The sequence below is a fragment of the Salmo trutta genome, chromosome 10, assembly GCF_901001165.1.
Source record: "Salmo trutta chromosome 10, fSalTru1.1, whole genome shotgun sequence".
Lineage (NCBI taxonomy): Eukaryota > Metazoa > Chordata > Actinopteri > Salmoniformes > Salmonidae > Salmo > Salmo trutta.
The window spans coordinates 23,322,453-23,343,647 of record NC_042966.1 but is presented as its reverse complement, the minus strand read 5'-3'; the positions used below and the strand labels follow the sequence as shown (position 1 = coordinate 23,343,647).

Genomic DNA, 21,195 nt, shown 5'->3' with positions numbered 1-21,195 from the left:
ACACCCTGACATAAATACCTCATCCTCATCACAGCTACAGTACTGTATGTGTACGTGCAGCTTTGTTCTAACTAGTCTGAAACAAAGTATTGTCTTCAAACAACATTCTGTTTGATGCCATTTCATCTCAACATGTCTGGACCTTTTGCTCCGAGCTGTTCTCATTGTTGTCCTGACTACAAATCCAATGCATCCTGATGTTTTTGAAGAGGGAGAATAACCACAACTATTTTAAAGAGCCTGAGTAAGTGAAATCACACCAAATGAAGTTTGGCTTCTGTCCAACAATGCTGGAGGGAGCTTATGGAAGACTGTTTTATAAGGTGTCAGCAGCAAAAACGCTCAGAACATTTATTGGTTGTGCAACAGTGACTGATCATAAATGCATGCAGGAGTGGGTTCTGGGTTTACTAACTTTATGAGCTCTCCAATGAAGTGGGTGGCTTTCTTTCATCCACCGACAGTTAAACATCTAATTTCACCGAACACCAATAGCCTACAGTGGAGTCCTTTTCTCATCTCTTTTCTTCATATGCACTGAACCAATAAAACAGAATGTCAAGAGGCCCTCCTGGAGATTTGCCTTCACCTGTCCTGTTTTCTCAGATCAACGTGGGTATAGTGAGTAAAGGAAACCACTGAAGAATATTGAGAAGAGGTACTAAACTGCCCTACAGAGTTAGGACTATTCATTAATATTATAGTAGGGACATATTCAGACAACCAATGAGTAAATGACTCAGTCTGTGATTTTACCTTTTATTGCTTAAACTGCCATCTGGAACAATCTATACCAAAAGGATAAATGTCTTTGCACATACAGGAAGTCAAACCGAGTACAGTCATTTGGTAGAATATAAAAAGAATGGTCCTCAGATGACCTGCAGCTCTCAGAGCCTGCTGCAGGCCGCGCAAACTTGCTGAAGGTCGGGCTAGCAGGAGTGCCTACGCCCAGGTTACATAAGCTAAGGCAAACTGGGTCAATTGCAGTGTGCCTACTAGTTAGTAGTAATCTTGTGGTGATGTGTTTTACCACATCAGTACTTCTATGTGATTGCTATGTGACAGAAGAAACACAAGCAAATCATTGGTGGGAGTTTGAACAGTCAGCAAATTGACAACTGCAAAATTCCATAACATCAACTGAATCTGAAAGCACTACAAAAGTTTTGGACCAAGTAGGCAACACTGCAATCGACTCAGGATCATGTTGATTGGTTTTGGACATACAAACAAGCGGTTACACAAGTCAATCCATCCATCCAATCAGCCATACTGTTTTGTACACAAGATTAAGATTGGAAACATGACAGAGCCTAAACAAGGAGAACACCTCAGAAAGGGATAATAGCATTACCGTATGTACGGGTACTTTCTGTAAGAAGGGGGTGAGGGGCAAGCTGTGAGGCAGGAGTGCAAAGGAATACAACCTTGAGACTATAGATTTCTGCAGGAGTTAATAGGGGGAAAAAATGCTAAATACATTTGACAGAATTACATTGCATTCTTAAGATTCAAGGGGTGAAACTGTTTGACCAACACAGGGAATACCAGTTTGAGAATACTCTTTCATTCACACCATCTCATCACTTTACATTATGCTGTAGGTAAGCATAAAGTAGATCACAGATTGTTTCAAAAACACATTCAAATAATTCTCACAAAGCTTTAAAGCGGCTTCGCTGTTAAAATAAATATGTAATCTTAAAACGCAAGACAATTTAATCTGATGTCTGAGTCAGTCACTGGGATTCTTTTGCTTTTTTAAATTCAGCGCTCAAATACATAAATAATTAAAGTCTTAAACCCATAAAACAATCTACAATTTGGAGACTTAAAATGCTAATTATTTTAAAGCCCTTTTGCCTACTTTTAAAAGGTTAACCCATTACATTTTTCACAATACAACTACATACTGTTTTGTCGGTTGACAAGAAGCATTTATTTACGCTGTGGCACTGAACACCTAAAATAGAATTTATGGAAAAATAAGCATTTACAAAAAGACATTTAAAACATACTTAAGATTACCATCACTCCAAACCATAGCGTAACATTAGTTTGTTCAGTCAATAAAGATAATACCTTTAATAATAATAGAATAACTATATAATAATTCTGTTAAAAAAATTATAGTGATGAAATTATTTGGTGTATACTGAATAATTATGAATACTGAAATAGACTTATACTCCCATGTTTTCCCCCCATTGTAGCCAATAATGTACCAACCAATCAGAGGTGAGTGTTAACATGGTGATAGATACTTCCTGTTTTGAGTTCCACTGTTTCGGACTATAAAATAACAATCTTCTATGACTTCCGAGTTGTGAAAAGTATTATAAAATAATTATCAACATTTGGCACTAGTTTGATCGCTGTTCAACAGAAAACCTTCTGGTTGCATTAAGTTGTACAAACGCTCTCAAACTAGATAAAACAATAGTGAATTAGATTGATGGAACAATCAATGGAAACAATATGAGAAATGTCAAAATAAATTTGATTTAATGTAGCAATGGAGGATAAACAGGCGATCATAACATGAAAGCTACATAAGAAATTAGATGCAATTCTTATGCTTCCAGCATTCTTTTCATTCTGAAAGGAAATTTTTTATAATTTTGTGAGAATGCCAAACTTGACACTTTTATATGGAACCAAAATATCTGCATAATATTCATCATGGATCCTTACTTCACCATGTTTGATTGTCCCATCTTATCATTGGCCTGTCCTAACCTCGGCCAATCCCCTACTAAATCACCGTCCGTGTTTAAATTAGAGTAAAAAAATATATATATATATATATATATATATATATATATTTAAGTGAATGCAGTGAAAGCATACTGTATGAAGCTGGTACATGTAACAAACTGTAACATAACTGTTCCTGTATGGGTGACTAGGATGGCTAGGTGATGGGTAGCATAAAATGAATATGTGTAATAAAAAAAAAACCTAAAGCAAACGGAAGATCAAATTAATTGACATTGAAGCAAAATTGCATTGGTGGACCCTGGGTCTAAAAGAAGGGGGGGAGGTTATGGGGTTACATAGGAGATTAGGGGGTACAGGGGGTGGGGAAACCCCTCAGACAGACAGTGAAACGAAGCTGTTGTACTGTTGGATGTTGCGTTTGAGAATGTCCGAGCAGGGTCCTAGGACGCGTTCGAACCGTGGTCGGTCCAGCTTCACACACTTCAGAGGACCGCGGGCGACCACAGTGGCAGCACGGGGACGGTTCATCAGCAGAGCAATCTCACCTGGAGGAACGGAGTACATGGTCAATACAAAACAGGCTTCACGGATTGGGTTAATTTCTGCTAATATAACATCTAAATTTGTAAGAGGCTTGCCAAATCAGGTTAGAGCTTTGTGCTTTTCTCATCATATCACCTTAAAAATGTGAGATTCAGGCTTATATAGTGCATATACAAACAAATTAAGAAAGAAAGAAAGTTGATGAGAAGAGAGGGAGAGCTGAAGCCTGAGCAGGTTCTTCTTACCAAAGTAGTCAGACGGTTGTAATCTCCCAACCTCCACAAACTCCTCGTTCTCAGAGCGACGCTGCAACACAGCTGCAGAACCCTACAGAACACCAACATCAGGGTCCTGTTCAGTAGGGGGAACTGAAAAAAAACTCAATGAAACCCTAGAGTGAAGTACATACCTCCAGTATGATGAAGAACTCATCGCCAGGTTCTCCCTGCACCACGATCTTCTGTCCGTCATCAAACTGCACCGGCTCCAGAGAATCAGCCACCGTCAGACGCTCCCATTTGTCCAGAGACTCTGAGGGGATGGAATCACAAGACAGAGACGTAAGTGACATCACAATAAAGAGACCATACACTGTACAGTACACCTAGGTGGTGGACGAAGAGTTGATAACGTGTCTTGAAAGCCACTGTATGCAAGTGGCTATAATCAGGGCCTGCTAAATGAGGGTAGATTTTGGCATTGATGGGTAAGATGTCTATTTCACTAATCACGTTGCCGGGTGGTCAGGCCTCCACAATGCAAGCATTTCACTTACATTTGTGAATACAAATTGTCAAGTATGATCACATTTATAGTCAAATGCTGCAGTAGCTGTTATCAAAGTATTTCTGCCATGTTTCATAGATGGGAAAATAATTGCAAAAAGTAAAAGTACTAGGAATCCTATATAGCCTATCCCACCTTGCGCTGCAACACAGCCTGGCTGGGGGCTGTACGCACATGAAGAGCTGAGTAAAATATTCATTTTTAGAAGCGCTGCGCACAGGCATAAAAGTTGGTCTAATTTACTTGAAACGAAAGTCTACTGAAGTGAGACTTTGTCCTTGTTTTTCTTGGCTATTGACATAGTTTTGTTCACAAGCTGGGTTGTTTTTCCAATGTTTGAGTTTCAACTGCTAGGGAAGAGAAGATAACGCTATTAACTGTCAGACTCAATCTCACAGGCACAAACATGACTGGAGTTGCATTACCACGGTAACATCCTGCATTTTTGTCTCATATAATATTTTGGTTAAAAGACACAGGTCATAAAAAATGTAATGAAACAAATACCACATTTCTTCTTACTAAAAATACATGTATTGTTTTCAAAACATTACAAAGCATGCTCATCTGTTTTTTTGTGTAACTTTAGCAGAAAATAATCTATTTTGTCTGGTAAAAAAAATCTGAGTGAATGGTAGATTTTTTTAATATCTGCTTGGGTATGACGCTACAAGCTTGGCACACCTGTATTTGGGGAGTTTCTCCCATTCTTCTCTGCAGATCCTCTCAAGCTCTTTTCTGTTGGATGGGGAGCGTCGCTGCACAGCTATTTTCAGGTCTCTCCAGAGATTTTCGAATCGGGTTCAAATCCGGGCTCTGGATGGACCACTCAAGGACATTCAGAGATTTGTCCGAAGACAACGCAGGTGTCACGTCCTGACCCTTGTAAGAAGTCATTTGCCATAGTAGAGTGGTCAGGGCGTGACAGGTGGTTGTGTTGGGTGGTTTTGGGTTTTTTGTTTATATGTGGGCTTTTTCTAGTATTCTACTTCTATGTTTTGTTTTCCAGGTTTTGGCCGGGTATGGTTTCCAATCAGAGGCAGGTGTCTTTCGTTGTCTCTGATTGGAAGCCATACTTAGGCAGCCTGTTTTTCTTTGGGGTTTGTGGGTAGTTGTTTTCCGTTTTGTATACGTACCTGATGGAACTGTTGGCTGTCGTTTTGTTATTTTGTTGAAGTGTTATCATAAATAAAAGAAATATGAGCACTTTACACGCTGCGCCTTGGTCCCCTTTCAACGACCCCTGTGACAGCAGGAGTGGCTTGGCTGTGTGCTTAGGGTCGTTGTCCTGTTGGAAGGTGAACCTTCACCCCAGTCTGAGTGCTTTTTCATCAAGGAGCTCTCTGTACTTTGCTCCGTTCACCTTTGCCTCGATCCTGACTAGTCTCCCAGTCCCTGAAAAACATCCCCACAGCATGATGCTGCCACCACGCTTCACTGTAGAGATGGTGCCAGGTTTCCTCCAGATGCGACGCTTGGCAATCAGGCCAAAGAATTCAATCTTGGTTTCATCAGACCAGAGAATATTGTGTCTCATGGTTCGAGAGTCCTTTAGGTGCCTTTTGGCAAACTCCAAGCGGGCTGTCATGTGCCTTTTACTGAGGAGTGGCTTCTGTCTGGCCACTCTACCATAAAGGCCTGATTGATGGAGTGCTTCAAAGATGGTTGTCCTTCTGGAAGGTTCTCCCATCTCCACAGAGGAACTCTGGAGCTCTGTCAGAGTGACCATCAGGTTTTTGGTCACCTTCCTGACCAAGGCCCTTGTCCCCCGATTGCTCAGTTTGGCCAGGTGGCCAGCTCTAGGAAAAGTCTTGGTGGTTCCAAACGTCCTCCCATTTAAGAATAATGGATGACAATGTGTTCTTGGGGACCTTCAACGTTGTAGAAATTTCTTGGTACCCTTCCCCAGATCTGTGCCTCGACACAATCCTGTCTCGGAGCTCTACGGACAATTCCTTTGACATCATGGCTTAGTTTCTGCTCTGACATGCACTGTCAACTGTGGGACCTTTTATATAGACAGGTGTGTGCCTTTCCAAATCATGTCCAATCAATTGAATTTACCACAGGTAGACTGCAATCAAGTTGTAGAAACATCTCAAGGATGATCAATGGAAACAGGATGCACCGGAGCTCAATTTCACATCTCATAGCAAAGGGTCTGAATACTTATGTAAATAAGGTATCTGTTTTTAATTTTTAATACATTTGCTAAAATTTCTAAAAAACTGTTTTCACTTTGTCATATGGGCTATTGTATGTAGACAATCAATTTTAGAATAAGGCTGTAACATAACATAATGTTGAAAAAGTCAAGGGGTCTGAATGCACTATACATGCCACAGTGGCTGGTGGACAAATTTTTTTTTCAACATTGGCTATTATTATTATTATTATTATGAGTAGAAATGTCAAAAAGCAAAATAAACAGTGAACCTTACCTAAGATGGAAACTTTGCTGAGGAACTCCTCGTACATCTTCCTCTTCCTCAAAGTGCTTCCCTGTGAAGAATAACAACAAGTCATAATGTTTATTCCTGAGTTCTGACAATTGTTGTAAGCCTTCAAACATCATGCATAAACTGGTCATACAGCTAACCTTTTGTAGTTGTCTGTATTTTCCATTCGTAAAATCCAGCAGGTATAAAAAAAAAAAATGCAGCATTTCTACATGTCCTTACTCATCGTTAATCACTCCAAAAGTAAATCAAAGCATGTCAGTCAGGTGAAGTGTCAGAGCAGAGCAGGACGAGGCTCACCATGAGTATCCTCCTGTAGCTGTCTCTGTCGATGCCCCACAGTTTGACGTTGCTCTTGGCTCGGACGGTGGCAGCCCTGGGGGTCCCGTAGATCAGAGCCAACTCTCCGAAGCTGCCCCCCTCCCCAATACTGGTCACCCACTCGTTGTTCACATACACCTGGAAGGAAGGGGGAGAAGGGTATTTAGACATTAAGATCAGGTAAGGTCAGCGTGTTACTGTCGCTATTAGATGCTGTTCACTGCCTATGTGTATGTCGTTTCTTGTATTATATAGAAATGATGCGACGTAGCCATATAATTAGAACACTAGATCTATTAGAGTAGGCATTGCTAACGTAACAGATAATAGGGATCTGAATAGCGAAGTAACATATGACAAAAAAAGAAGACAGAACAGTCTAAAAAGACAGTTGCAAAAATAAGCCTGTCATATTCAGGAGGGAAAGAAAACAAGACAAGCTTTCAACTTGGGGGCCTGTTTTCTTTCAAACTGGAATGCTTGTGTGAGAATGTTTGTTTATTAATACAAGAGTCATTGTGCAAAAATGTGTGTTCCTAAAATACATCAAGAGACTTACATCCGTCTCTCCTTGGTCGATGACGTAGAAATTATCTCCCTCATCACCTGAGAGAGAAGGAAGACATAGTTAATCTTTTCTCTGGAATAAAAAGACACTTCAGGTCTACTTGAATTTCCACTGAATCTAAAGGACAATGAGAACCTACTATACCTTGCATAATAACAGTCTCTCCAGCGATGTAGGTAACTGAAAACATGGCGTCAAAGATGTCGCTGTGAATAAAGATCGTGTTTGTAAAGTTTCAGGTTTGTGGCATGATCAGTGGGATTGATCTAAACTCACATTGACAACCAATCTTTACAGACAAATCAAAGACCATTAACAACAGAGCGTGTTAACAACATACCTCCTCTCATTGTCATCCAAGTGAGAGAAAAGCACATTCTTTTCGATAGCTTTAGCTAGGGCAGCCATTGTTTTGTAGTCTTTAGGAATGACCTTGAAAACAAAAACCATCCATGATTAAGCAAATCACCCTAAGTATTCACAAAATCTCCAGCCAGCCTATAGATATGACTGTAAGTAGAGAATATTGTTTTGTGGGCTGGTCTAAATGACTGCGTTTTGTCAGATGCTTTGTTGTTTTAGTAGAGCCATGTGTTTCAAGATTATGTACGTTTTTATGTGTGCAGTTGTGTGTGTGTGCGTACAGTATGTTGTTAAGGGTGTGTGTGTATCCTCACCTTTCTGACATAGGATGCAGCGTCCTCCTCTGTGTAGACCTCAGCGCTGATGGCTCCTCTCCGCCGGCGACCCTTGACAACAGGGTTCATGGGAGGAGACACCTCCTCATCCCGGGAGTCAGAACGGCTGCTGGCCTTCTGCTGGTTCAGGATTTGCTTGGCCTCCTCCTGCATGGTTCACAGGTCAGAGGTCACACAGCCAATCAGCTGCCAGGGCAAGACTTTACAATATAAAGGCACTACAATTATAAAACTAGTTTCATGGAAGGCCATGGGCCTGGAGGAACACAGCTGGATGATGCGCACAGTTGAACACACACACGCACGTGCCACCCTACCCGCCCAGACTCACCTTCTCCAGCCTCTCGAAGTACTCTCTGAGGAAGGCCATGGGTCTGTCAGGCCTGGAGGTACACAGCTGGACGATGCAGTCCTTCAGCAGCTGCTGGATGTTGTGTTTCTGCACGTACAGCTCACACTCCCTCAGACTCCTCTCCTCCTCGCTGCTCGTACTGCCCGACGCCATCACGATTGAAGACGCGCTACTGCTCCGCTACGACCTGGTGAACTGGCGAACTCTGGCCTCTAAACTTAGAGATTGAGTGAGACAACTTGGATTGTTACTTCTACTACGCATATATATATTTTTAAAAGAGTTACAATCTTCTTCTAATGTGGTTGTTATAGTCTTATAACATCTGATAACTGACTAAAATGCAGATGCGAGAGAGAGGAAGAGAGGGAGGGACTCATTGGAAGGGATTGGAGGAAGGAAGGGAGAGTGTGAGACAGAAAGAAAAAGAGATAGGCATTTCAGGGATGCTTGAGGGTAACTTGTCATATGATGTGATTAAGTCTTAAAATGGTGGTAAACAGATAGGCCCAAACAACAAAACAAACTGTGTCCTTGTTTGACGGGAGAAGAAAAGTTACATTTCTTATCAGTTTCATCATGTTGCGGTCAAAATTACTGTATATCATATGCCATTTAAATAGGACCAAGTCCTTACTAATCTGTCAAAGTAGATTTAGATTTATAATATTGACAAAAAAAATGGAGCTAGTAGCAAGTACGACATGCTGCTTTACTTCAAAAGAGAGGATCTAGTGCATTGGTCACGTTAGGTACACCACCAAATGGTTGCATTGTACACTAAGTACAGATCATGAAGAGTCAAATTATATAAACAACCATTTACATCAAGTATCAATAAAATAAATAGTTAGCCGAGCTACTGCTGATTAGGATTTCAGACAGTTCTTGAATGTCCTGCTATCTAGCAATGCTTTTGCTCTGACGTTTTCAATACTGCCCATGAACTGTCTCCTGGAATAATATGACAGATCCCCCACCAAAAAGAAAAACATTCAAAATGACCTTGCTTTCAAAACGTTCTTGCTTTCAAAACGTTGACTGGAGCAGTAACGTTACAACTTCGATCAAATAGAAGGCAAACTATGGTTGGCTACCAACAAACATGGAAAACAAGGTACATTTCGGTGGCATCAATGTTAGCTAGCAAGCCAACTCTGATAATATAGCTGTTAAAGATACAACACTACGTTAAGTAGGAGCATAAGAGATGACAGCAACCAATACTTAACTGGCCTAGGCTATAACACCGTAGCTAACGTTACTAGAGTTAATACCCATCAGATGGCTGTTTGATCGCAGTTTACTGGTACGTTAGCTAACTTAAATAAACATAATCATGACGAAGCTAACTTGCTAAAACTGTATTGATGGATATCAAATCTATCAACCAGCTAGGTAGCTAGCTAGAAAACTAGTTGGCATTTTGGCCTGCAAAGCCAGTCAGTCCAGAGATACTTCAGTTCTGGCCAGTCTTGCCAATGACGCCATCTTGAGCTCTATCATAAACAAATACAAGGCGGAGGCTACATATCCCGCGATCGCAAATGGCATCAATTTCAAACAATGTGCGCAATACTTACAAGAATCCGCAAATTATTGGCGAGCCCTTTCGACACTAACTCGGTTTTGGATGTTATTTCCACAAGCTTACCAAAAAATCTCTCTTCGATTTTTCCTAAAACTTGGACCGCTGCCCCACCGGATATGGGTTTAGAACCAATCACGAACCGTCATTGACGTCAATTCGCCTCATTCTGACACGTGAGCCGTAACCCTTGGCAACCTTAAAGGGGAAGCATGGAAATCATGACGTCAATGGGAAATCAATAGCAAATATAAGGACCTGATAGCCTCATATTAATTTCCCATGAACAGTGGAGCGTCCTCTATTCAAATAATACTAAATGTATGAATATTTTGGGAGGATATTGTTGTTTTAAGAAGATAAATGTTCTGCGCACTGTGCTTCAGCAGTTTAACCTTAATATAAACAATATATGGCTGATCGCAGTGCCATTGGATTAGATTATGTTTAATGACTGATCAGCCAAGGAATATGTAAAATGCATTGTTGTACAGATGTAGGATCTTAATTAGAGCCAGGTTGCTACAGCAGTAAAATAATCCTGGAGCAACAGGAAATGTTAATTATTCAGTGGATTATAATTAAAGTACATTTTTGTAGGGCTCGATAACCTTTTCGTTAGGGCATATCAAGTCTGAAATTTCAAAGTGGAAATCACAGACTTTAGAAGCCTTTTTAAAACTCAAATACACTACAAATTTGCATTTCCTGCTGCGCAAGAAAATTCCCAGCAACAAAAGAGTGATGAATTTAAGTAAAATCCAATGTATGTATTGCTTTTGTGCAAACTGCAAAGCTTCACATAGAGAGATGTAGCAAAGATGCGGTCAGCAAAACACTTGATGGGTCCATCCAATCAAAACAATCAAAACAATTCCTCGTGCCCGAAGAAGGTAAAGTGAACCAATCGCAATCGTGTAATTTAGAATGGGCGGTGCTCTCTGGACTGTTTTCTTGTAAAACCAATCAGATACAAGTTATGAAAAGGTCGGCCAATCTGAGTGGTGCAGAGGTAATGTTCTAACCAGCCAATAGAAAAGTCACTCATACAGCCCTCAGCGGTTTTTGTTTCACTTGTTGGTCTCCTGTTAATTATTCACGTTAAGGATAAAAACAGAACAATACAAGCGCCTTCCTCAAACAGTAAAAAAAAAAAAAAAACAATAACAGGGAATTATAGTTTCAGGATTCAAACCAGCCGTTTGTAATTTGTATAGCATTTATTACATTGTATTAACTCATCTCTAGCGCATACGTGTGTAGAGGAGCTGGGTTTCGGAGTGATCGATCAGAACCCAGCTCTCCAAACTAGGGCAGTGGAGCAGGATAATAACCGTGGACGAGATGGAGGACCGGGAGACATTCGACGGTCCAGGAGGGCCACAAGACTTGATCAGCTCCTCGTTCAACCAGGACACCACGTAATCTAGCGGCTTCTCCTTGTCATACTGCTAGATATATTCTTCTTGCATAATCTAGGGCCGAAGTAAATCCTTATGCTTCCAGCTATAATATGGTCTGTAGCAGAAATATGTTACTGTAAGAATTGTATCTTCCAACCTCTCCCACTTGTGCATTTTGTTTATCACTGTTAATCCAATTGTCCCATGGTGTCTCTTCAACACAGTTCCTAAAATATAGGTTACTAGCTTGTGAAGTAGGCCACCACACTACGAAGGCCTATTGGTGGCCAAAGAAAAGTATCCAAGCTAGATTTGACCTACAGTGGAGATACTGGTCAGCAGACTACACACTAAAAACAAATGGTTCTATATAGTGCCAAATCAGGGTTATTTGGCTTCTAACATATCCACCTCATTTTCGAACGCTTTTAAAACACGGAAGCCAAACGTGGAAACTATGGACACAACTCCGCGCTCGGACATGATCATAATTAATATGTGCGCCACTAGAAAGGGGATAGGGGATTTTAGAATCACTTAAAATAAGGGCTGTGTTTCGTGTAGACTTACCCTGGCGTGACGTTTTGATAACCATGTAAATCTCTCTCGGATAAGGTGATTTATCAATATATTCGGCTGTATTTACTCTCAGATTCGAAAATGCTCATTAGCGTCAAAAGAGACATCATGCAAAACTACAAATCCCTGTAAGCTCCTGCACGTTAACTCCAGTTGACACTTTTGCTAACATGTATTTTGTCAATTTAAAACTAGCATGAGACAGTTCACATATTTTTCCATTTAAAGAAATGTAACCAAGTTATTGATTAATACATTTAGCTAAATTTAGATAGTTAATCCAGAGATTCTTACCTTCGCTTCGATTCGGCATTCTTGTCCATATCATCATGGCATTTTTAGTTCTTTATGATAGCCACATTAGCAGCTAATCAGCGTTTAATGTTTTTTTTATGGGGGGTAAGTACAGGCAATATCTTGATAAAAGTCACCTTGTCCTGGAGAGATTTACGTGGTTATCAAAATGTCAAGCCAGGGTAAGTCTACATGAAACACAGCCCTTATTTGAAGTGATTATAAAATCCCCAATGGGAAAAATGAATGGTGGAAAAACGATTGGAACCATTTCCCTGTTTGACTGCTATGTTTTATGGGCATTATGACTCTTACTGTGATACTCTTTTATGCCATAATTTACTTGAATGGAGACGCCTGTTCTATTCATTCGTATATCTATTGTAGAGCTGTACACGTTTTTTTACGTTTTGGTTTGATAGCCATATTATATTATAAATATTCCACAGGTTTTATTATGTTTAATAACAAGTTGAATTAGGTGTGCTAGCTCTGGAACTGCTGGGGGTCCCTGGGGAGAGAATTGAGAACTACTGACTTAGTCAACTGTTCATAAAACACGGTCACTGGCCTAAGTCATATACTGTATAACATATGATAGCATAACACAACATTTTAGAATAACTGGAATGACACTCACTCACAGTTGCACAAAAAGATCTGTGAGCAAACCAAGCCCCAAAATATTCAAATGAGCCGCCACCCCTACATTTTAATTATCACAAAAAAAGGAAATAACCTTTTTTTAACTGCAAATAACTATTGAAGGGCTCAAAGGGTTCTTTGGGTTAGTATGGTTACACATAGAACCATCACTCTTCGCAAAGAACACTTGAGGAACCCACATTTTTTTGTGTGTATTGTGCAAGTCTGGTATTTGTCTCAGATGATGACACATGCAATGAGTTTTGGAACTGTCAAATACAATCACAACTGCATGAATGGGGCGGTTGGATGTATTGGGTAATGGCAACATTAGTGTGAGTGATAAAGGAGCATCCAGACACTTGATCTACAGGTCAATTACAGGTGTAATAACAGCTGCATGGCTGGGGTCTGGCGTCGTAAACAATCCAGGTGGTCAAACAGACACATTCACATTAATTCTCTCCCATTTTCAATCTTTGTCAGCAGTTAGGCTATATGTTGCCTGGCTGGGCCTATATCCAACTGAACCACTCACCTGATCAACTCTGGGTAGCGGTTGCCCTCAGGCACAGATCTAGGATCAGCTCACCCTCCCGATAGCGTAACCTAAACCATACGGGAGGAAAACATTAAACTGATCTTAAATCAGTGTCTATTCTAGATTGAATATCCTATATTATCCTACTCCATCCTATTCCATCTGTTGACAGACGCCTGCCCCTCCTTTTCTCTACACAGTATTTCTGTATATGCCCATAGATAGTGTGCTTGATTATCAGTGCTGTTTGAAGTGCTTAAGGTGATCACATCCTTTCGCAACAGCGAATGGGGATCTTAAAAAATATATATATAATAATACATGACCTGATTCAACTTTTACTGTGTTGGCTATACAGCACACTGTGTATCCTTAATTTCCCAATGACCGCTATATATAGCTCACTGGGTAGTGCGGCATTGCACATATTCCCTACACTTCCCGGTCAGCCGAGTGTGTGTATGACTGTCCTTAGAAAACAACATCCTCTGCCTTTAGTGGTCCAATCAGCCTTTCCACTCATAAACATTGTGTCATCTAATTTTTTATTGTATGTTTTTTCTGTTATATGTGCATTTATTTCCATAGCTCAAGACCCCTATGGTTTATGATTTACATAGATTATGGCACCACAAGTTAACATCTACAGTACCAGTCAAAAGTTTGGACACACGTACTCATTCAAGGGTTTTTCTTTATTTGTACTATTTTCAACACTGTAGAATAATAGTGACGACATTAAAACTATGAAATAACACATATGGAATCATGTAGTAACCAAAAAAGTGTTAAACAAATCAAAATAGATTTGAGATTCTTCAAAGTAGCCACCCTTTGCCTTGATGATAGATTTTCACACTCTTGGCATTCTCTCAACCAGCTTCATGAGGAATGCTTTTCCAACAGTCTTGAAGTAGTTCCTACATATGCTGAGCACTTGTTGGCTCCTTTTCCTTCACTCGGCCCAACTCATCCAAAACCATCTCAATTGGGTTGAGGTCGGGTGATTGTGAAGGCCAGGTCATCTGATGCAGCACTCTATCACTATCAAACTTGGACTCATCAGACCAAAGGACAGATTTCCACCGGTCTAATGTCCATTGCTCGTGTTCCTTGGCCCAAGCAAGCCTCTTCTTATTATTGGTGTCCTTTAGTAGTGGTTTCTTTGCAGCAATTTGACCATGAAGGCCTGATTCACGCAGTCTCCTCTGAACAGTTGATGTTGAGATGTGTCTGTTACTTGAACTCTGTGAAGCATTTATTTGTGTTGCAATCTGAGGTGCAGTTAACTCTAATGAACGTATCCGCTGCAGCAGAGGTAACTCTGGGTCTTCCTTTTTGTGGCGGTCCTCATTAGAGCCAGTTTCTTCATAGTGCTTGATGGTTTTTCCGACTGCACTGCTCTTGAAATTTTCCGCATTGACTGACCTTCATGTCTTATAGTAATGATGGACTGTCATTTCTCTTTGCTTATTTGAGCTGTTCTTGCCATAATATTGACTTGGTATTTTACCAAATAGGGATATCTTTTGTAGACCACCCCTACCTTGTCACAACACAACGGATTGGCTTAAATGCATTAAGAAGGAAAGAAATTCCACAAATTAACAGGGCACACCTGTTCATTGAAATGCACTCCAGGTGACTATCTCATGAAGCTGGTTGAGAGAATGCCAAGAGTGTGCAAAGCAATCAAGGCAACGGGTGGCTACTTTGAAGAATCTCAAATATTAAATATATTTTGATTTGTTTAACACCAGGACTGAGTTTGGGAAAGTCTGATAAAGAGTATACACATAGTGGGCACCATCTTGGATGTGTAATAACAGTCGCTTTGTGTCTCAGGTCTCTATCAGTGGGCACTAAGTCAGGCTACAGACTCTTCTCTGTCACCTCGGTGGACAAGATGGACTGCATCCATGCAGGAGGTGAGTGAGTTTCCTTATAGCCTGTGTGTACTGGTAGCTAGTTTACTACAGTTAGACACTGGCAGATGTTCACTAAACTGGTATCATAGGACAGGGACAAAACAAGCACCTAGTAAGCTGTGGTCAGGTCAACCAGCGTGGTTGTACGGTAGTCTCTGTAACCAGAGAACCAGTTGTTCTAAGCTGACACAGTCCACCCTCTCCCACTTATGTAAGCAATGGTAGTGAGTAATGTGTTACACCATAAGCCTGTTCCCAGTAATGCATTCTACAAGTATTTTATCAGTGTTTCATATCACGGTGAGAGGAAAGTGTCAGCGTATTAATGTTTTGGTATGAGTGTCAAATCAAAAAAATCTAATACAATTTTGTCACATGCGCCAAATACCGTGAAATGCTTACTTACATGCCCTTAACCAACAATGCAGTTTTAAGAAAAATAAAAGTTCCGAAAATATTAAACTATGAAATGAATGTGATGGAATGTGCGCCTGCGTGAGTGTGTACGTGTTTGCGTGTCTGTGCATGTGTGCTCTATGCACAAGTTTACCTGTGTGTGTGTGTGTGTGTGTATTCTATGCAAATCGTTTTTATATAAGCACATCTATGTGATTTAACCCTTCCCACCCACTTCCCTCCCTTTCCCAGCGGAGTGTCCAGACGTGTGCATCGTGGAGCGGTTGTTCTCCAGCAGTCTGGTGGTGGTGGTCAGTCTCTCCATGCCCCGACGTATGAACGTCTACCACTTCAAGAGGGGAACAGAGATCTGCAACTATAGCTACTCCAACAACATCCTCTCAGTCAGGCTCAACAGACAGGTAATGGCCATCGGAGGCCCCATTCCAAACCCACTCCTCACCCCTATCCCTAGGTCAGATTGAGGCCCACCTGAGAGGGATTCCCATTCCAAACCCACTCCTCACCCCTATCCCTAGGTCAGATTGAGGCCCACCTGAGAGGGATTCCCATTCCAAACCTTATAGCTCTGCAGTAACGTTTCTCTCTCCGTCCCCTGTAGAGGCTGGTAGTGTGTCTGGAGGAGTCAGTCTACATCCACAACATCAAAGACATGAAGCTGCTCAAGACGCTGCTCAACATACCACACAACCCCTCAGGTACTGAATACACACGTAGGCACACACACACACACACACACACACACACACACACACACACACACACACACACGCGATGCGTACCCTCAACTATGCTCCGTTTTTAAACACAGTCACACCCTCCAACCCGTCAGGTCTCTGTGCCCTCTCTGTGAACCATGCTAACTCCTACCTGGCGTACCCTGGCAGTCAGACCATCGGGGAGATCATGGTTTATGACGCCAACAACCTGGTAAGACCTGACATTCAAACTTCTTCTGCCACTGCTGCTATTCAAGTCAGTCTACACAGCACAACGCAGGGGGTATTCATGTTGATCTCAATGGCAGCTTGCGATTAGGTAGTAGAGTGTTTGCCGTGGTAGTGGAAATGCCTTAATACTTTTGAGTACATGGAGTACAGTCATTGCATGTCACGGCTGTTGAAGTGGTCGCAGGTTAATGTCAATGACGTATGACCTGTGTGTTCCTCAGAGGACGGTGACGATGATCCCAGCCCATGACAGTCCCCTGGCAGCTCTCACATTCAACACGTCAGGAACTAAACTGGCCAGCGCCTCTGAAAGGGTGAGTCTGACTGTTCCTCCCTCTCTCTTTTTGTTTATCTCTTTCTACTGTATCTCTCTCTATATACACTGAGTATACCAAGCATTAGGTACACCTTCCTAATATTGAGTTGCGTTCCACAGGGATGCTGGCCCATGTTGACTCCAATGCTTCCCACAGTTGTGTCAAGTTGGCTGGATGTCCTTTGGGTGGTGGAGCATTCTTGATACACACAGGAAACTGTTGAGCATGAAAAACCCAGCAACGTTGCAGTTCTTGACATAAACCAGTGCGCCTGGAACCTACTTCCATACCCTGTTCAAAGGCACTTAAATATTTTGTCTTGCCCATTCACCCTCTGAATGGCACACATACACAAGCCATGCCTCAATTGTCTCAAGGCTTAAAAATCATTCTTTAACCTGTCTCCTCCCCTTCATCTACACTGATTGAAGTGGATTTAACAAGTGGCATCAATAAGGGATTCTAACATTCACCTAGTCATGGAAAGAGCAGGTGTTATTAATGTTTTGTACACTCAGTGTGTCACTCCCTTTCTCTGTGTACAATAGTTCTGTCTGACCATCTCCTCCTCCTCCTCTCCAGGGTACAGTGATCCGAGTGTTCACCATCCCAGAGGGACAAAGACTGTTTGAGTTCCGCAGAGGGATGAAGAGGTCAGATTATGACAGACAGACTACAGACACACACACACACACACAATACTTTAGAATGTCTCCCACTATAAGGTTTTGTAGGGGTAGGTTTGGTCTCTTGAGGATGATGACTTTTACCATGTGTGTTTGTCTCAGGTACGTGAGTATCAGCTCGTTGTCCTTTAGTTCAGACGCCCAGTTCCTCTGTGCCTCCAGCAACACCGAAACGGTCCATATCTTCAAACTGGAACATCACAACCCCAGGTACACACGGTTTACTCCCTTTTGATTTTGTTGTGTTGATTGTGTTACAACCTGGCCCTTTCTGGTCCTCAGTGGCTAGTTGTCAGGAGTGGAAGATGATTTGTGTTACAGTTGTCTTTGTAGTCAGTTGGGAAGAGGAGTGTGATTGACTTGTTGAGTGTGACTATGTCTCTCCTACCTGTTTAGTCGAGCGGGGGAATCTCCTACGTGGGGTGCATACGTGGGGAAGATGTTCACAGCAGCCAGCACCTACCTTCCCTCCCAGGTCTCTGACATGATGCACCAGGACCGGGCCTTCGCCACCGTACGACTCAACATGTTCGGACTCAAGAACATCTGCGCCTTGGCCACGTAAGTCTGTGTGTGTTTGCGGGGGGATGGTGTGTGTCTGTGTGCGTTTCGATGTTTGGTAACTCTTTATTTGACAGTCCTATTTGTTATGATTTTCAGGATTCAGAAGCTGCCTCGTCTGCTGGTGGCGTCATCAGATGGACATATCTACATCTATAACATCGACCCACAGGAGGGAGGAGAGTGTGTGTTGGTCAGGAAACATAGGTGAATAAGTGTGTGAGCCTCAGGGTTGTGGTCAATTCCATTTAAATTCCAGGAAGTACACTGAAAGTCCCATTTCAATTCTCTTCAATGCTTTTCAATCAGGAATTTGGTTTACTTTCTGAATTGACTGGAATTTAAATAGAATATACCCAACCCTGGTGTGTGTGGAAGCATATTCGTATATGCGCTTCTGTGTGTGTGTATTTGCTCTCAGGCTCTCATTGTGTTTTCTCCAGACTATTGGAAGGAGATGAGGAGCCACAGGAAGAACAACAGGAAGAGAAGGAGCTTGAGGATAGAAGGTCCCTCCCACCGTCAAACAGCCCATCATACGCTGCCACTGTGGTTCTCCCCTCGACCCCACCCTCTTCTACCACTCTCACAGGTATTATGTGGATGTTTGGTTGTGTGTATGGTATGTGTGTATGGTGTGTGTCTGTCTTACCTTGTGTAGTTTAGTCTGGTGATGTGACCTTTTGTCATCTCTCCTCTCTTTCCATCTTCTTCCTTCTCCATTCCCTCAATCCTCCTCCCAGGCTACTCAGACGGAGGGGCTGAGAAAGGTGATGTGATCCCTGAACATGAGTTTACCAAGGGACCCGTCTGTCTGGATGACGAGAACGAGTTTCCTCCAGTCAGCAACCAGAGCAACTGACCCGACTCTTCCCGGGAACCAATCAACTGGAGCCATTCAAGCTAGAAGGGATATCAGTATTCAGAGAACTCGCCGCCCAGGTCCCACCCCCATGTCCCCAATGAGCCAATCAGATGGGAGAAATGTAGATGCCACAATGGTGATTGGTTACTATCATGTGCCACTCAGAAGTAGTGTATGGATAGACAGTAGACCGGTCTCTGTACATTGTCTTATACCTGGCCCTGAAGATCAATATGAATAAAAACATTCCATTCCCTAACTATCAGAAGGAAAGGAGGTCTGGGCTCTGAAGTTGTAGCCTACCTCTAGTCTAATATTAACCAATATTAACATGGTTAAACAGGGACTTTAATATTTAATTGCATTCATATAGAGCTATTGAGAAGTGTTCAAAGTGCTTAACATTGTCAAAAGGGGAAGAGGCAAAACCATTCAATTGTACTTTTATAACCACTTAGTATCGTTTAGTGATATTTAACACTGACTGGATAGTGAAGTCGGAGTCCTATTCTGCTGCTTGATGCAGATTGGCTAGAACCCAGTGTAGGGTGGCAGAGAGGGGCACAGAGACAGGCTTATCAGTGGGCTCTAGCTGTGGCACGCCCTGAGAGAGGAGGGAGGGAAGAGATAGAAAGAGGGGGGCTGCTATCATATGTCTGAAGCGATAGTTTTCTAACAGCTCTAGGAAAAAAGGTGGAATGAAGAGTCAAATACTGAAATGTGAAAAACTGAATAGAGAACTGTATTATAGGATTGTACAGGTCCTTTTATTTCATTATTAACACCATTGACTACATAATATTGAATATTGTAACATTTCAGACATGACAGATGTTTTTACTTTGTAAAAAAATTATGTTGACTTGTACTAAATACTCTTTTGGAATATGAAATTAGTATTATTCATCAATACATTAGATCTACAGTACTTAAGTGGTTTTGACAGAAAGTGATTTTTTATTGTTTGTGTATATATAAATTTATACATATAGTATGTAAATAGCACACCTATTGTTATGATCCTGTGACTGATTTGCCAAAGGGTGGAGCTTTAAGAACACTCATGTTCTTTGGATGTTTTGATTTTGGGTGAAAGTGAAGTTATTCGTGGGACAAACTAAACTGGTCTTAGATCAGTGTATTGGCAACTTCATCCTACTTATTGCATGGTCATACACTTCCCACCAGAGAGTGCTAGAGCAACCCAGAAGCCTCCGTGGTATTACTATACAAAAAACCTGTGTACAGGAAAACACTTAATATTGGTAATAATACGGTGAATTGTCCTTGCTACGCAACAGCAGCTGTCTTCCCATGTTTCCCCTCAGAGCAGCAGTGAGCAATGTGTCTCAGTCAGTCCCCGGTACTGACCTCCAGGAGAATGACCCACAGTCCGGCCTCCTCACAACAGGCAGATGCTAGTTCTACTATTGGCTTTTCTTCTTCACTCTGGCGGATGTTTCTGGTTGGTCTCTGGGGTTGTTTACATGAACCCAGATGTAGGCTACAGGTCAGTGATTTCTACATTCCCATGGGCACGCACATACCTCCAAGAGCAAACAATTATTGGACTAAAACTAAAGTGTGTGTGTGTCTGCGTATCAGTCGGTCTTTTTTTCTGTGAATGTCAAACTGTGTAACACTGAATGTGTGTGTCCTCAGCCCAGGGTGTGGCAGCGGCAGGCTGTGTGCCGGGGGTCACAGCAGGGGGCTGCTGATTGGTCTGTGGCGTAGTCGGCCGTGGACACTGATTGGTCAGTGGCAATGTCATAGAGCAGCGCCTCCCTCCACCTCCTCACCCTCTCATCCACCTTCTTGTACTCCTCCGTGGTGGGGTCCAGGGGTCTCTCCTCGCCCTTGTCGACAGACAGGTCAAATATCATAGGGGGGTCGTGGAGCTCCTGCCTCCCTGTAGACCCCCCACACGCCTCAGCCGCACCTGTAGGGGCAACATGTATTACAGTAAACTA

The 21,195-nt window shown here is 42.0% G+C and overlaps 3 protein-coding genes across 7 annotated transcripts in view; 1 reads left to right on the top strand and 2 right to left on the bottom strand.

Annotated features, from left to right (window-relative positions):
• Positions 1–745: 745 nt before the first annotated feature.
• Positions 746–10,201, bottom strand: prkar1ab (protein kinase, cAMP-dependent, regulatory, type I, alpha (tissue specific extinguisher 1) b). 3 transcript variants are annotated; one of them, XM_029765016.1, is made up of 11 exons: positions 10,106–10,201; positions 8,431–8,668; positions 8,079–8,246; positions 7,742–7,833; positions 7,546–7,607; positions 7,393–7,439; positions 6,813–6,971; positions 6,495–6,555; positions 3,677–3,798; positions 3,513–3,594; positions 746–3,269 (listed from the first exon to the last, which is right to left on the bottom strand). In XM_029765016.1, the coding sequence occupies exons 2-11, from the start codon at positions 8,602–8,604 to the stop codon at positions 3,097–3,099; spliced, it is 1,140 nt and encodes a 379-aa protein (XP_029620876.1). In that variant the 5' UTR covers positions 8,605–8,668; positions 10,106–10,201; the 3' UTR covers positions 746–3,096. The 3 variants fall into 3 exon arrangements, with proteins under 3 accessions (XP_029620876.1, XP_029620874.1, XP_029620875.1); XM_029765014.1 differs by having other exon boundaries at positions 10,035–10,166; XM_029765015.1 differs by having other exon boundaries at positions 8,431–8,663; positions 10,035–10,166.
• Positions 10,202–10,881: 680 nt separating this feature from the next.
• On the top strand, positions 10,882–20,118 carry LOC115201407 (WD repeat domain phosphoinositide-interacting protein 1). Of its 3 annotated transcripts, none has more exons than XM_029765008.1 (12): positions 10,882–11,578; positions 15,347–15,429; positions 16,078–16,247; positions 16,448–16,544; positions 16,679–16,776; positions 17,018–17,110; positions 17,696–17,766; positions 17,902–18,009; positions 18,196–18,360; positions 18,460–18,567; positions 18,804–18,952; positions 19,104–20,118. In XM_029765008.1, the coding sequence occupies exons 1-12, from the start codon at positions 11,553–11,555 to the stop codon at positions 19,220–19,222; spliced, it is 1,287 nt and encodes a 428-aa protein (XP_029620868.1). In that variant the 5' UTR covers positions 10,882–11,552; the 3' UTR covers positions 19,223–20,118. The 3 variants fall into 3 exon arrangements, with proteins under 3 accessions (XP_029620868.1, XP_029620867.1, XP_029620866.1); XM_029765007.1 differs by having other exon boundaries at positions 10,883–11,460; XM_029765006.1 differs by lacking the exon at positions 10,882–11,578 and adding an exon at positions 12,341–12,497.
• The window catches only part of arsg (arylsulfatase G), a 10,431-nt gene continuing 9,209 nt past the window's right edge, over positions 19,974–21,195 (bottom strand). The window contains exon 12 of the mRNA XM_029764998.1: positions 19,974–21,164. Within this exon, the coding sequence (XP_029620858.1) occupies positions 20,884–21,164 (281 nt within the window). The 3' untranslated portion in view covers positions 19,974–20,883. The remainder of the gene's footprint in view (positions 21,165–21,195) is intronic.

Excerpts from the sequence above, each read along its gene's own strand:
- prkar1ab (XM_029765016.1), bottom strand. The coding sequence starts at position 8,604 with ATGGCGTCGGGCAGTACGAGCAGCGAGGAGGAGAGGAGTCTGAGGGAG. Across the intron at positions 6,972-7,392 it reads TCGACCAAGGAGAGACGGAT|GTGTATGTGAACAACGAGTG; the intron begins GTAAGTCTCTTG and ends CCTTCCTTCCAG. Across the intron at positions 3,799-6,494 it reads CAGCAAAGTTTCCATCTTAG|AGTCTCTGGACAAATGGGAG; the intron begins GTAAGGTTCACT and ends CCATCCCCTCAG.
- LOC115201407 (XM_029765006.1), top strand. The coding sequence starts at position 12,370 with ATGATAGCCACATTAGCAGCTAATCAGCGTTTAATGTTTTTTTTATGG. Across the intron at positions 12,498-15,346 it reads TATCAAAATGTCAAGCCAGG|GTCTCTATCAGTGGGCACTA; the intron begins GTAAGTCTACAT and ends TTTGTGTCTCAG. Across the intron at positions 17,111-17,695 it reads TGGCCAGCGCCTCTGAAAGG|GGTACAGTGATCCGAGTGTT; the intron begins GTGAGTCTGACT and ends CCTCCTCTCCAG.